The sequence below is a fragment of the Leuciscus leuciscus genome (assembly GCF_965113295.1).
Source record: "Leuciscus leuciscus genome assembly, chromosome: 22".
Lineage (NCBI taxonomy): Eukaryota > Metazoa > Chordata > Actinopteri > Cypriniformes > Leuciscidae > Leuciscus > Leuciscus leuciscus.
Genome location: NC_138746.1, coordinates 22973470 through 22988521, shown reverse-complemented (window position 1 = coordinate 22988521; position 15052 = coordinate 22973470). Strand labels below are relative to the sequence as shown.

At 36.6% G+C, this 15052-nt stretch overlaps 1 protein-coding gene across 2 annotated transcripts in view; it reads left to right on the top strand.

The window, feature by feature from the left end:
- Positions 1–15052, top strand: part of col9a1b (collagen, type IX, alpha 1b) — a 122980-nt gene that overhangs the window by 82181 nt on the left and 25747 nt on the right. The window contains exons 2-6 of one of the 2 annotated variants that reach the window (XM_082154424.1): positions 10262–10460; positions 10622–10689; positions 10980–11063; positions 11149–11281; positions 14391–14787. In XM_082154424.1, the coding sequence (XP_082010550.1) occupies positions 10450–10460; positions 10622–10689; positions 10980–11063; positions 11149–11281; positions 14391–14787 (693 nt within the window). In that variant the 5' untranslated portion in view covers positions 10262–10449. Of the gene's footprint in view, positions 1–10261; positions 10461–10621; positions 10690–10979; positions 11064–11129; positions 11282–14390; positions 14788–15052 lie in introns of those variants that run through there. The other variant, XM_082154425.1, reaches the window with a different exon arrangement.

Below are 15052 nucleotides of genomic sequence, written 5' to 3'. Positions count from 1 at the left end.
CTAGTCCCACCTTCATTTCTGTCCCAGAATGTATCTACATGAATAAGCCTCTCTCTGTTATCTATCAATCACGGCCAGTATAGACCATCCATCTTTCTTATCAATAGGCCCACTCACGAAGGTACACCCTGGAAGAATAGTGAGACCAAACATCTCCGCCCCCACTTGACTAGAGTGGAGTAAAAGATCCCACCTTCCTTTTCTATTATCAATCTTGAAGGGATAGATTACTTCAAACATTTGATTTTTCAGCATAATCAACATATCTCAGTGTATAGACTTAAAATTAAGATTGTTTTCAGCATAATCAATATATCTCAGTGTACAGACTTGGAGTTAGGATTATCCCACGGTGCCAGAGGACCTGCACAGGCGCTTCCGGTGGCCTGGAGTGCTATCTGGGTTGCTCCATCGTTGCCAGAGGTGCCCTGGGCACTATCTGGTGTTGGAGCAGACAGCGGGTTTTTAAACCACCAGTTGAGTCTGCCCTTGCTGGTCCGGGCAATTGGCGACCGCGCTTGTAATTAATTTATCTGTTTTACCCTGCAAAAACATCTACCAGTAGTCTGATGCACAAACTTTACTTTTGATTCATAAAAGCTTTAAAATATTCAAATAACTCTTTTATAGTGAGTATGGTGATTAGTAAGTGATAAAAATAGTAAAAACATTCTTATCTTTTCCCTTTATATCTGGTTGCATTACCTCGTACCACGGGCAATGACCTGCTTCAAACCTTATATCGTCCCCTCAAATACACATATTAATATTTGTGACAGTTAGTGTGATTATATGTAAAAAAAGAAAACACTCAGGAAGGGGTCCTTTATAAAAATCAAAGAAACAATTAAAACCCCTCTAACTAACTCCCTACTCTACTCATGTTCTAATGATCTGTCTAATTTTACCCCCAAAATAAAATACACAGTGTGGCTACCTCCCTCTCTATCAAAAACAGAATCAAACTGTTAGAAATCAAAAGTAACAAGGTACCCCATTCCTTACTCCATCACCAGAACTCCTAACAGGAAGTCGTCTAGCTCGTCCAGTCCTGGCCCAATTGGGTACACTCTTGAGTCTGTGCACCCGATGTCAACTCCAGATGGTTTGACTGACACATTAATCATCTGCTTGGCGGCCATGTTGGCTAGCATGGATCTGAGAAAAGGCACAACACAACAGAACAACAAAAGAAAAATAACAACAACAGCCACAGCTATTATTATTCCCACCTTAATGAACCATTCTTTCCAAGACCCAAATACAGAGTCAAACCAGTATCCAACGTGTCTGTCTCTCCCCGCATTTTCAGCTATTTCTTGTCTCAGATCCTTCAGCTTCTTCATGGCCCTAGTAAAAGCTCCATCAGAGGCTGTATTATTTGGAATAAAGGTGCAACAGTCAATTCCAAACATCACACATACCCCTCCTTTTTCTGCCAGTAGCCAATTCAGAGCTTGTCTGTTTTGTCATGTCATTTTGCTGGTGTATTTTAGCTGATGGCCTAAGCATCCATTGCTTGATCTTAGTCTTAATTGTTCTGTTGACTGTCAGAGCTAATCTGAGATGGTATGCCAAATCTTGGGATGACTTCTTTGGTTAAAATTTGTATCAGTTTCTGCTCCTTGGTCTGCTGAGGGTTCTGCTTCGACCCATATGCTAAATCTACACTCTAAACAAAAATGGTGCTAAATAGCACTAAAAGTGGTTCATTGGCTTGTAATCATAGGGGAACCACTTTAAGTGCCATATAGCACCTATCTTTAAAGGTGCTATACAGCACCTTTGTCAAATGGTGCTATGTAGAACCATAAGAGGTGCCATATAGCACCTTGGTTGTTTATAATTGCTTCAACAAAAATGGTGCTCAACAGTACCCAACAGTGGTTCTTTGGCTCGTAATAATAGGGGAACCTCTTTTGGTACTATATGGCACTTAATTTTCTTTGAGGAATGCGGCGCTCGCGCTCGTGCTCGCTCACGTGCACCTGACATGCACAGTGCACACTAATCGGCGCGTACGTTTTTATTTAAGTATATATTTATTTATTATGATTTTTTTTTTTTACTTTCAAAATGACAGAAATCAACAACAAGTTCTTGACACATTTTCAAATTGTGTAAGTATAAATTTAAACACGTTTTTAAACATAACTTCTCTCGTCACTCATTTGCTTAGCCTAATTATTTGACTAGGCCTACACAAATAACAAGAAGCAGTTAATATATGAATATAGCTTTTTATTGAAGTTTGTGACATAATTTCAGTAGGCTATATATCTGACTTCACATCCACACAAATTTTTTCTGTGGTCAAAAAGTCTTGTGTGGGGGCCCTGGAATATATATAGGCGGGACTTGTATTCAGGAAAATCACTATATTTTAATGTCGTTTTTCTAATCCTATCACCAACTAAACTAAGAGACTAAGAGAGCCTTTAAATAACTGTAGGTGCTTAACAGGTTTTTTGTATGGTAATGGTGCCATATAGCACCTTAACCACCCCAAAGAACCGCTAAAGAACCGCTGAAGAACCAAACTGGGCTTAACAGGTTCTTTAAATGGTAGTGGTGCTATATAGCACCTTAACCACCGCAAAGAACCCCTGAAGAACCGCTGAAGAACCATTTTTTTTTAGTGTGTATCAATGAAAACTGTATCTGTATCTTTTTCCTCTTACTGATCTTATCATGTCCTCATAATCCATCACTAGATGTTTGAAGGGTCCTTCTGGAACTGGGATAGAGCCTATTGGAGTTGCTGTTCCTTTTCTGACATTATTTTGTGAATCTTTGTCTTTTTTTTCTTTTTTCTAATTTTATTTTTCTAAAAACAATGGTCAAAACCATGCGCATCTGAAATTAAAATTGTAAAAAGGGTTGCTAGTGTAATTATTTGTCTTTTAATACCTCATTTGTCCAATAGTCTGAAGTTGAGGGTTTTGCTTATGCCTTCTTGACTAATGATATAGACTTAATTTTATATTCAGTTATCTATTCTAAATGTCAAGGTGTGAATACGACCAATTGTAAATTGGTAACACAACTCTGATGACAAAAGCTACTGAATGTAGGCAATGTGTCATTCCCCATGTGACAGTGTCTAAATGTTTTGAATAACACAGCTGGTCGATATCAGTTGCCATTTGATTGTGTTAAACACTGCTGTCATAAACCCCACATTTTTCAATATCTAATAGATAAACATTTCTGGTAGGTCTGGACATGCTGTTGTTTGAAAGAACCATTATCAATTTCTCTTATCTGATTTGTCATTCATCTGTTAATTTAATTTATCTTCAAAATCTTTTCTTCTGTTGCTTATGAGATGCTTTTTTAAATGACTGGAGATTTTAGCATAATCTCGAATTCATGACCAACAATATTAACATCGTGTAATCCCTGGTAATGACAGCATTTGTGATATCACGTGTTTGTAATTCGTGTAGTTACTATTTTTATTTCTAAACCTAAAAAAAATGTATTATTGACCAAGATGGAGTGACCAGCACCATAGCTTTATCATGCATATTTTTTGTCGTTGAACATATTATGTCCTCTTTTTTTTTTTTTTTGATAGAAAGCTCAGTATCACTCAAGCTTATATCAGCTCTGTCTTGAAAGCGGAGCCCAAAAGCTCTCTGTTCAATGGACAACATTTACCCTAGTTGGTTAATGCAGTAGTCCCTCACTATGCTAAGTTCAGCGTCAGTTGTAGTTAATCACTGAGTCATGCAAACACTTCCCCTCCCAATTTTTTTTAATGCTTTCAGCTGGACTAATGTCTATTGAAAGAAAGCAAATAGAGAGTGTCAGCGTCACAGAATACAGAGAACTGCTATTGGACCAGTGAATAATCAATAATCTATAGTGATCATTGAAAATGCATCACCTGTGCCCACTTAGTAAAGGATGAAGTCCTTCTGCTTGGACCAGCGATCAGTTGAACTGGTTGAGCTGCTGTCTGAGTGTTTCCCTCCTCATCCAATGCATTTGATCTGTCAGTCTTTGTTGGCGTTCAAGGGTCTGGTGTCATGTTGGGACATAGTGGTTTGACTCTGGATGCTGTTGTCTCTCTGCCTCTCCTCAGTCTGGCTTTTGGCCAAGCCACGGAGGAGGCAATTTTGCATGATGGCAGAATGTTTTTCTTGGTTGTTTCTGCATCAACACAGTCTTTGTCCATACCAGTCCCTCAGAAGTTTCAGCTTCCTCTTTCAGGGGGGATGAAGGCCCACCAACCAAACGCCTCTTATTTTCTCTGAAGCCGTGTCCTTATGTTTCTTGCTCTCACTTGTTGCACAGTCCAGTTGCTGTTGTTTATGTTGAGGCAGCCGTCCCAAAAGCTGTCTGGTGTCATCTGGAAATTGAACACTCAGAAATCCGCATTAATCAAATTCATCCTTTATAAATTCTTCAACCAACTCTTTCAATTGTCCCTTAATTTCAGAAGTCTCATCTGGTTGATAACAGCAGTTTTCCCATGTAATTTTAATAAAGCAAGTTCTTCTTTGCAGAAAAGAGCAAGCATTTTTCTTCTTTGCAGTATGCAGAAAATAGCAGCCTTTTAATCTGTCTAAGTTGCCTTATTTTCAGTCACATATATAGTATTTTTATCACTCGTTATATCGATCCCAAGCATTTTAGGATTAAGTCAATGAGTCTCATTACTGTGAAATGTGTATAATACAGTATGGCTGTTAAAAATGTCTGTTTAGCTTGGTCACCCAATCCTGCTCATTCAACACAATGCACAAGTTATTTTAAGTAACGCAGTCCAAAGATCTCAATTTCTGCAATGGCTCAAATTTAAAACTGTCTCAGGGACAACAAGATGCAAACATCATAGGCTACGTCTTTATATAACAGGTCAGTCATACCCACATCAAGCATGTCTCTCTATATATAAATATTTTATCTCTAAATGTCAGATATTTCTATAAACCTTTTTTTGAAAATAAGTTGATTTTCCTCTGGGAACTACACAAACCACTTATACTAAGGAGAAAACTCCAGTGTTTTTGATGGCCACCAGTTTGCACAATCCTCCATATCAATCCCTGTTAGGCCTGCTTATTAATTTAACTCCCCCATAGACCGATCAACTAACATTTAAGCAATTTTTATATTTTCTTTCAGGTTAATTTCTTATCAATTACTTTTATTGGTGTTTTCCTGGTATTTGTGAAATTAGTCTACTTTTAATTCTGACTGGATTAGCAGATTTCACCAATCTTACTTGATCTCTTAGTAAACCGGTTATGAATGTTTTTTTTGTTGTTGTTGTTTTTTTTACAAATGTTTCAGTATCTCTGCACATAGCCACATCTAATTATCCCTCAGCTGGTCATTTTGTTTTTAGGCTTCTTTCCCCATTTTTGGAGGGTTGTCCTATAGTATCTCTGCAAAATTAATATTTTGATCTTGGTATCTCTACAGGTGTTGATGCCATTATAATCTTAATTATTATCAGTGTGTTTCACTCCTTTTTAGTATACCTTACTAACCCCAGCTTGCATCTATTCTTAACTAGTTTTCAGACATTGGTGGTCAGACATTTATTAAGATATTTGATTAGTCTTTCTCAGGTATTTTAAAAATGCAGTTCCTCTATTACAGGTCCACTGGTGGGGATGACAGTTACAAATAAAATCTCTCAAAGTGTTGTTCAAAGTGTATGTTGAAAATGGTTACTCACTTTCTGGTTTAAATGCTAGTCAGAACCAGGAAAGGTGAACTCTTTCTCTCTGTCTCCCTCCTTTCCTTACTCACACACACACACACACATGCAGTCTCACCCTCTCTCGCTGCAACGTGATCTCATGAGAATACGTGTGTATTTTTACGTAAAGTGTAATTCTACCATACGTACATTTACTTACGTTTTATACACACAGAAACGTATAATACTGACGTATTTACAGCACTAAAACGTAAAATATTTACGTATTAAAAGCACAAAAACGTAAATTATTTACGTATGACCAACTCTACCGACGTACATATTTGTACGTATTCTTATTTATACATATTAAAATCGTGGCATTAATGTTTTGACTCTGTTGCATTCAAATGTCTTATCAATTAGCCTACGTTTTCAGTCGCATTTATTAAATGCAGTTTACTCAAGAAATAGGCTAATAACATTTCGCTCTGTTCGTGCTTTCTGCTGCAAACTCGTTTCGGAGGATTAACGTTAGCCTACATGCAGTTAAACAAGAATACACTTTAAAATACCTTATTTAATCGTTTAACCATTTTGTAATATTTAGCAGCTAGTTTATTTACAGTGAGACACAAAATGCGTTTTCTCCAATAAAACAATAATACACCAAAACCCAACATAAATTCACAAAAGTCATACATTTTATTAGCTTGATATAATCCAAATCTTTAGAATCCATACGTTTGCAAGAAAGAGATCCAAATGCAGCCCTTTATCCATTGAGTGATCTTCATCTTCATTTCACAGGCTATCACAGCAGCGCAGTCCGTAACTGTCCCGCGCTCGTGATGATGAATTCAAATTCAAAAATTACGGCAGTGATATCAAACGCTCATTGGCTCTCGCCACAGATTGCGACATGCCGTATCGCAGTCGGTAAACTACATTTGAAATGGAGAAGCGCGCGCGCCTTCACACAGAGAAAATGAACATTTTCATGGATTAATAACTTAAATTCTGCTCGATACCTCATTCAAAACTATTATATACTGAAAGAGAGGACTGTGACTGCAACACATCGTCATGTGAACGACTTTTGGTACCGGTTTTGACATTTTCGCAATAAATAAATTATTGTGATTACACGTAACGTTATGTTGTTTTTCTTCATAATTGTAGCCTATGTAGTTTTAAGAAATTGTTATGGGTAGGTTTAGGGGTAGGAGTAGGATTAGCTGCAAAAAAAAATCTTTTAATGCTATATTGTTAATAAAATTGCCATTTCCCTACACATCTCTGTACGTTTTATCCTTTTTATATTCTGTAAGTTATAAAATGGGTAACGTTATGTTTAGGTTTGGGAGGGTTAAGGGATCTTCCATTTATCTATAAAACGGTAAAAGGTAAATTATACAGATATCTTAATGATATGAAAGATTCGTAAATATTTAACGTTTTGTAGCTGTAAAAAAGTAATAATGTTACGTTTAATTGTTGCAGATACGTCCATATCATACGTTTCAGCATCTATCCAAACGTATAAAACGTACGTTTTCTATCTTTGAAAATTACGTATAATACTACGTATTAACAATGAGACCAGGCTGCTCTGTCAGAGGCAGCCCCTCCTTTCTGCCTCTCTTTCTCATATCACAGTCACCATTTACTTTTGCTATATGAGAGAGAAACAAGTATTCTTTCATAATTCTAGTTTCTCTTTTTCAATTAATATCATTCTTTTTCAAATAGTCCTAATCTGTGCATTTTACGCGCACACACACACACTTTTACTTTATTTTTTCTTGTAACAATGAAGAGGCAAAGCCGAATTATTTCTAATTATTATTATTTTTGTTTAAGATTTGTCTCCCCGTTTCCTCTCCTGCCCCTCCTATTTGTCCATCGTTGCAACATTCTCAGTTGTTACTGACTGCTCTTTTTTGACAACTGACTGCACTTCTGTCTTTTTCATGAATTTCTACCAACATATGACTGGTATAGTTGGGGTTGCTCCTCAAAAGTACCACTTACCACCAGTTTTTCCAGTGTCCAATTATCTACCTGTGCTGGTCTGATTTCTCCTCCCTGTCCGACTTTAAAGATTGTGTCACTCTCCCATTTCACTGACCTAATGCACAAACTCACCTTTACATTTCTCAGAATGGTTGCCACTTTCAATTCTCTAGGCAAATTCCTCCTTTCCTTCCTTTTCATATGGAATCCATATTGGATCTATCTTTATTTCGATGGCTGTGAGCTGTGGGTTCAAAAGAACTGTTTTTGGAAGATTAAATTTGTTCAAATGTGGTCGCAGGGCTTCAAGAGTTATCTGTTTTTTTTTTTTATCACATCACGCCAATCCACTAAGGGCCACTTTCGTTCAACCTGGTTAAAATTTGTTATCCCTGTACATTTTTTCAAAAGCTCATTCTTCCCTTGGTCTGTTAACTCCTGTCTCTGTCCTTCATTATCTATGAACTCTTTTTCTAACCAGAAGTTATTCTTAATACCTTTGGTTAGTTTTAATGCCTCTTGAAAATCATTCTCATCTAGTCCGGAAGATGGCCAAATAGCCGACAAAGCCAATTTCGGGAAATAATCTTGATTTTTTTTTTTTTTTTTTTTTCTGTCATCAATTTTTTTTTTATCATCCATTAAAATTTTAATAACACTGATTCAAAAATGATTTCTTGTAAGAGTTTTTATTTGATGTGCCTTTGTCTGTCTCAGCTTTCCCAGCCTAATTACTCCCTTTTTTCTCAGAGCGGTGCCACGGTCACTTGCATACAGTTGTAACAATTTCTGGACAGTGGCTCAACTGTAATTTTTCTTTTATGCAGAGCACAGAGCTCAGTTAAAAAGCACTTTATTTCTGCGTCTCCGTCCTTTCTATGAATTCTGCTCAAATATGGCTATATAATTTCGAATTTTTTTTATTTTTTTTTGTATGTTAAGTAAAGGGGGACAGAACTTGTGTGTCAACAATTTTTGAGTAAACAAATGTATTATAATAGGCTTATATAATTCCTAAAAAGGTGGGTCGCGGCTTGATGACCATGGGGAAATGTGGGTCCCATGGCCAAACTATTCAAAACATCATTCAATGTTGTGATAATCGTAATTAATAATCACAATTACAAATTCAAGGGAATAATCGACAATTATCATTTTTGTCATAATCATTCAGTCCTACTTATTAAAATAAAATATGAATGCATTTTACATTAATTGTTGTTTACTTGTTTGTTTATATCCATAATTAATTGATACCTGATTCCCTTACAAGAATTTTTGGCTAAAAAGTCACTGAATCGATTTCAGGTCACTGAATCGTTTCGGATCGTATCGTTCTAAATGAACCAATATCGTCCTTGAATCGTATCGACAACCATGAATCGCGAATCGAATCGAATCGTTGTTAAAACGAATCGTTACACCCCTACCAATGAAGAATAATAACTGTCCAAAAAAGAAAAGGCATAAGTTCTTGAATGAGCCTGCGGGTATACGCCATACATGTTGCCATATGTCTCTCTCTCTCTCTCTGGTTAATGCAATATGAACTATAAGCATATTTAAGACGGTTTAAAATGAAATTCTGGAACAGCACAAATAATTGTGTTCATACTTTATAATTTTATTGTTTGTAATGACTCTTGATGAATTCTTTAATTTGACTGGAAGAATAAAGCACTATTGGGAATCAAGGCAATCATAATCAGATGCCATGGTCAGGAGGATAAAGTTTAAGATAATATTGTTAAATATTATTGTCAGCAGAAGAGGCAGAACTTGCATTCAGTTATGCATTAAAAAAATGTCTCTTGGATGCAAGTTCAAAATTAATATTTAATTTTTTGTAGTCATAAATTATTGAACAGATCTCCTCTTCAGTTATCAATTATATATATATATATATATATATATATGTTTTTAAATTTTTTTTTTTTTTTTACTGTAAGTATTGTCAGTGCATCAGATGAAGACACAACTCTAGATTAGATAAGAAGATATATATCACAAACAGTCTTATTTGTACCTCTGCAGGAGAATTGTAAGACTGGACCAACACAGGAAATTTTCCATCCTCATCTGAGACATCTGTGACTTTGTATTCACAGTGGATGTTACCAAGGGAACTGCTGTGTTTCAAAGCAAGTGATTGAGAAGTGTTTTCCAGACACTAGTCTCCAAATGCAAGTGGCACAAAAACAGATTCAATTATTGATGAATGAGGAATGAGGTTCTCCAAATATATATATATATATATATATTTGTAGAACCTCATTCCTCAATAATTTAATCTTTTTTTTGCAAATTTGCTTATATATATATATATGTATGTATATGTATTTATGTATGTATGTATACGTTTTTTTAAAAATTTAAAAACTCATGTTTTCAAATGTGCATTTGAAAAATATAAAATTTGTCATTACATCTGTAGATTTTGGCATATGCCGATATGCCGAAATGAGCCTTAATGAAACAACAACTCTGGGAATATGAAACTAATCTGATGAGTCCTAGTCATTAGATTAATCAATGTATTATAAAAGTCCAAGAAGTGACACTTTACCTGTTTGTTGGTCATTAAAGGAACTAAAGGAGCAGCTCCCTCCTCCATGACTATGATCAGCACCATCATGTGTTTGGGTTGTCAGCTGTTCCTCACCTCACTGGTCAGCTGCAGATCATGTTCAGTTAGTTGGTTTGGTGAGATCTGGGTGGGCTTCTCAGATCAGAGGCCTCCTGCATGAGACGAACATCTGTGGGAATCAGGAAAAATGATCTCGAGGTAATGCATGCATTCTTCCTGTTTTTTTCCCCTTTATTATCTCATTTTCTTTATTGGGTATTTCCAAAAAAAAAATTCATGTAATGTTTCATTTTATGCATACTATATACACACATTATATATACAATCTCAATTACAAACAACTCAACTTTTATTTCTAGGGAAGTTTGTCTCTACTTGTTGTGTATTGTGATCAAACAATGCATCTCCACTGGTCTTCATGCGCATGGTAAGTGCCTTTAATGATTTAGTAATATCAGTGATTTCTTGTTTTTGGATCAAATAAGAATTCAGGCTTGAAAACAATAAAATGCTTGAACTCAAAGAGGAGCGCAGCTTTTCAAACACGGTGTGATTGTGTTGTTCACACAGTCAACACAGATTTCCCACAAGCAATGTGTGTTCATCAAACACAGAGAGGAAGAGTCAAGAAATAAAAAGAAAGAATGGGTGAAGCAATAAAAGATGCGGGAAAAGGGTTTTACTTGATATTTAACAATAATGTCATTTTCTTCAAAGTCATGCCATTTTCCAGCATGAGCCACCTTCAGACAGACCAAAGTGTGTGTCCTCAGACCAAAGATGGGAATGGCTTGTTTCCGGGTAAACATCTCAAAAACAGCACATATACCGTACATTTGGACTAAATGTGCTATTCTTTAACTTCAGTCTCTTTGATATCCCATAGGATTTTACATAATGACTCAGTTCAACATCGCTGAAATGGCCAGGAGAGGGATGGTGAGGAAGGTGCCTGGAACGACATCTCAACATGTAGCATATAAGATTGGCCCAGAGTTCAACTTCAGGATTAACACCAGGTACACACCTCTGACAGTGAGAAAACTACAGGTTATTCTACCTGTTCTACTTCTAATGGAGACCAAAGATGCTTTAGTGCTCTAAATAAACTACTTTTGTGTGGAAACTATAATTATTGGGATTGTCAGCATATTCAATATGGCGAGAGCTATATTTGAACATGTCTGTTTTATAAGAAAGGGCAAGTAAATATTGCAAAAGGTTGGAACTTGGAACAACTTTCTGTTGTGTTATATTTTTGTATAACAAAGTGTAGACTCCATCTAAGTTGTAAAATATTGCCATTTACTATTTTTGCTCCTCCAATGAAAAAAGTCATAATCAAAATAATCAACCTAATCAACACAGTGGCCTTCCTCAATTAATCAGTGTTGTTGAACGAATCAATTGAGAAAATGATTCAATTAGACAGGTTTTATACTGTATGTGAATGAATGAGTTACCATACTCATTCTGCCAATCACCTTTACACTTAGCCTATATATATATATATATATATATATATATATATATATATATATATATATATATATATATATATATATATATAGCGATTGTTTCAAAGCATGGATAAACTTTACATGGATAAACAGGAAAATAATGTTTCAATGATGCAAACAAAGTTCAGTTCTGCTGTAAAGCAGCTCTCATTCTGTCATTGTTCAGCTGAGGTCAGTTCAGTGTTGATTCATCCGTTCAGTGACTCTGTAAAGATAATCAAATATGAAATACACGACAATGATGTGCTGTACAGATGACGTTATCAAAACGATCCCCATTCACACGGATCCGCGGAAACGACTAATAACGCTGTATTTTTCATGAAAACAAAATGTTTTAGCATTGTGTTGATTTGTGTAATTCTTATAACCACTTGTAATGATGTCTGTTTTTGTGTGGTGAAAATCAAGTTTTTAATGTTGTGGTCTTTGTGGTGTTTTTAATATGCTTTAATATTAACAATGTGCAAATTCACAGGTCAACACTATTGCTGAGCATTTTTTCTTTAAAACTGCAGTGATCTAAAGAGTCTCAAAAACGCGGTTTGAAATCGCTGGTGTTTCTGATGTCACAAACCTTGTAACCAATCAGGACACAGTGCCGGCGGGCTTTTAACAGCGAACTAGCAGGGGAGTCGCAAGAGAATCCAGGTTAACCCAGTACATTTTTCTGTTTGAAAATTTGGGTAAATTTAACAATAACCAGAGTATGATCTATATGATGTTATGATCAAGTAGCCTAGTCCCTTTCTCCACTGACATTCGAAGTTGTTCAAAGCGTTTAAGAATGCTGCTGTTAATAGGCAGCTGTCTGACTCTGAGATGGTGAATGGGAACATGGTTTGTGTAACATTAGCAACACATTAATAGCTGATTAATAGTCAAGCAAAAGGCATATTAATTACCGTTATCGTTACAGTGTATGGGCCCTATCTTGCACCCAGCGCAAGTGACTTTGTACACCGATGCATGTATCATTCCTATTTTGCACCCGCGCAAAGCGGACTTTTCCCTCCACAGAAGCACGTCGGTTAACTAAGAAATACACTTGCGCTCCCGGGGGCGGTTCAGCGCAAAGAGGAGGCGTGTTCCGGCGCAAACGGTCCTTCTTGCTATTTTGCAGGTTTAGAAAACAATTGCGCCACTAACCAGGAAAAAATAGTTTAAAGTCAGTGGCGCGTTGCGCATGTTATTCATATGCTATTTTAAGGGCGCATGCTTGGCCATAATCAATGTAGCGTGTGCACAACGCGCACTTTGATTCTCTCATCTACACAGAAGCAGCAGTTTTCATTTTTGCAAATCATACATTATTACGATAGATAGATAGATAGATAGATAGATAGATAGATAGATAGATAGATAGATAGATAGATAGATAGATAGATAGATAAACAATTTATTATAAAAGCATACATCTAGCTTACACATTTACCCAAATTAACCGAAGTTAATTTGGGTGGGTTTCTCCATTTCAATGTAACTTCTCTCTTTTACGGCCGTGACGAGAGCGTTGCTCTCCTTGGCTGTGAACCGCTGGCGCGCGCCTGGCAAATCCGCCGTTACAATAGCAATCCGCTATGGAAAAAGCGCATCTGCTCTTAAAGGGATTGTGAGATGACGCTCTGATTGGTTTATTTCACGTTACGCCCAAACCACACCTATGAATAATGAAGCTACTTCAGACCAACCCATTTTAGATTTGCGCCTGGCGCAAGAGTCATTTATCCCGCCGGGAAAATAGCAACAGCGCCGAGACCCGCCCACAAAGTTACTTGCGCTTTGCGCTTTGACACTTGCGTTTCAGATCGTTAAAATAGGGCCCTATGTGTCCGACGTTGTAAAGAGCGATACCATTGTGCCAGCGTTTAGCCTAATGTTACCTCCGTTGGCCAAGTGAAACTCTGAGCAGGTGTGAATGAGTGGAAGCGGTGCTAATTAGCATATTCATATTTCCGTATACAAATGAAGCAATGGTGTAGCAAAGTTACATTCAAGTTATTTTGTTTAAATATGTAATGTTGGTGATCAAAGATGAGTTTTAAGGGATACAATTATTGACTTCAGTCAGGTCAGGGGGCTTAATATCTGTATCCTTTCATTTGCAAATGAAACTGGTGGTGGAGCTTGATGGGAGTTTTCTGAAAGCTCCTATAGCCTACCACATGACCGCTGCCTATTCATTTAGGCTTTGATAGTGGTCTAACCAAGGAAACTCATGAGAATGACTTGAACTGTTGGCATATGGCGACATCTTCTGGTTACGGATGGAACTTCCTCTGTCCATGGTGCTGAATTAAAATGACATTATTAACACAAACCAGGTTATTTATTTTTGATTTTTTTTTCTCTTTTGAAGATTTGGCTATATATTTTTCATACAGTATTCTTTGAAATACTTTAAAGTAAGATACACATGAATACAATACTCATTCAGTATCATGGTATGTTTCAAAATGACTGTACCTACTGTTTTGTAGATAGTAACCATGCTAATAAGTTATTTAAATATTGTAAAATATGTAACTTACTTTACTGACTACATAAGTATATAATTTCTGTTCGTAATCAGGTCTAAATGAGTTTTGCTATTCCATCCTTGAATCAGATCTGAATTTCCCATGGGGCTGCCTGAGGAATTTGCATTTTCTGCAACATATCGGATGAGTGGCGATACACTGCATAAGAGCTGGAATATGTGGCAAATGCAAGATCTGAATGGAAAGGAACAGCTCGCCGTCAGACTCAACGGGGAGGCCCTGTCTGTGGAGTTCTCATACAGAACCCAGGAGAACAGAGGGATGATAGCTTTATTCCCTTACCAAACACTCCTCTTCAATTCTCAGTGGCACAACATTTTACTGCTTGTCAAAAAAGGCTCTGCGAGTCTCATAACAGATTGTATGGCAACAGATTCACAGCAGCTGGCACCAAGAGGACAAGTAAACCTAGATGGATTCACACATATTGGAAAACTGAAGGACAATTCAGCAATAGCTGTGCCGGTGAGAATCAAATTAAACCTTTCTTTGTTATCTGTATTTACACAAATACAAGTCTTTTTATGTGTTTGCATTTCTTCCATACTGGTTTGGTATCAGTTGGGGAAACTGTGATATTGTGTAAAGGCAGTTTAAAGAATATAATGATACTTCTATATGTCCAAAACATCAAGTTCTTCTTGAGGTCATTGCGAGAGGTGAGTTCGAAGGCTGTTTAAAGGCTCTGCAACAGACTGTCTCTTTAAATGGAATTTGGATTCTGACAAAT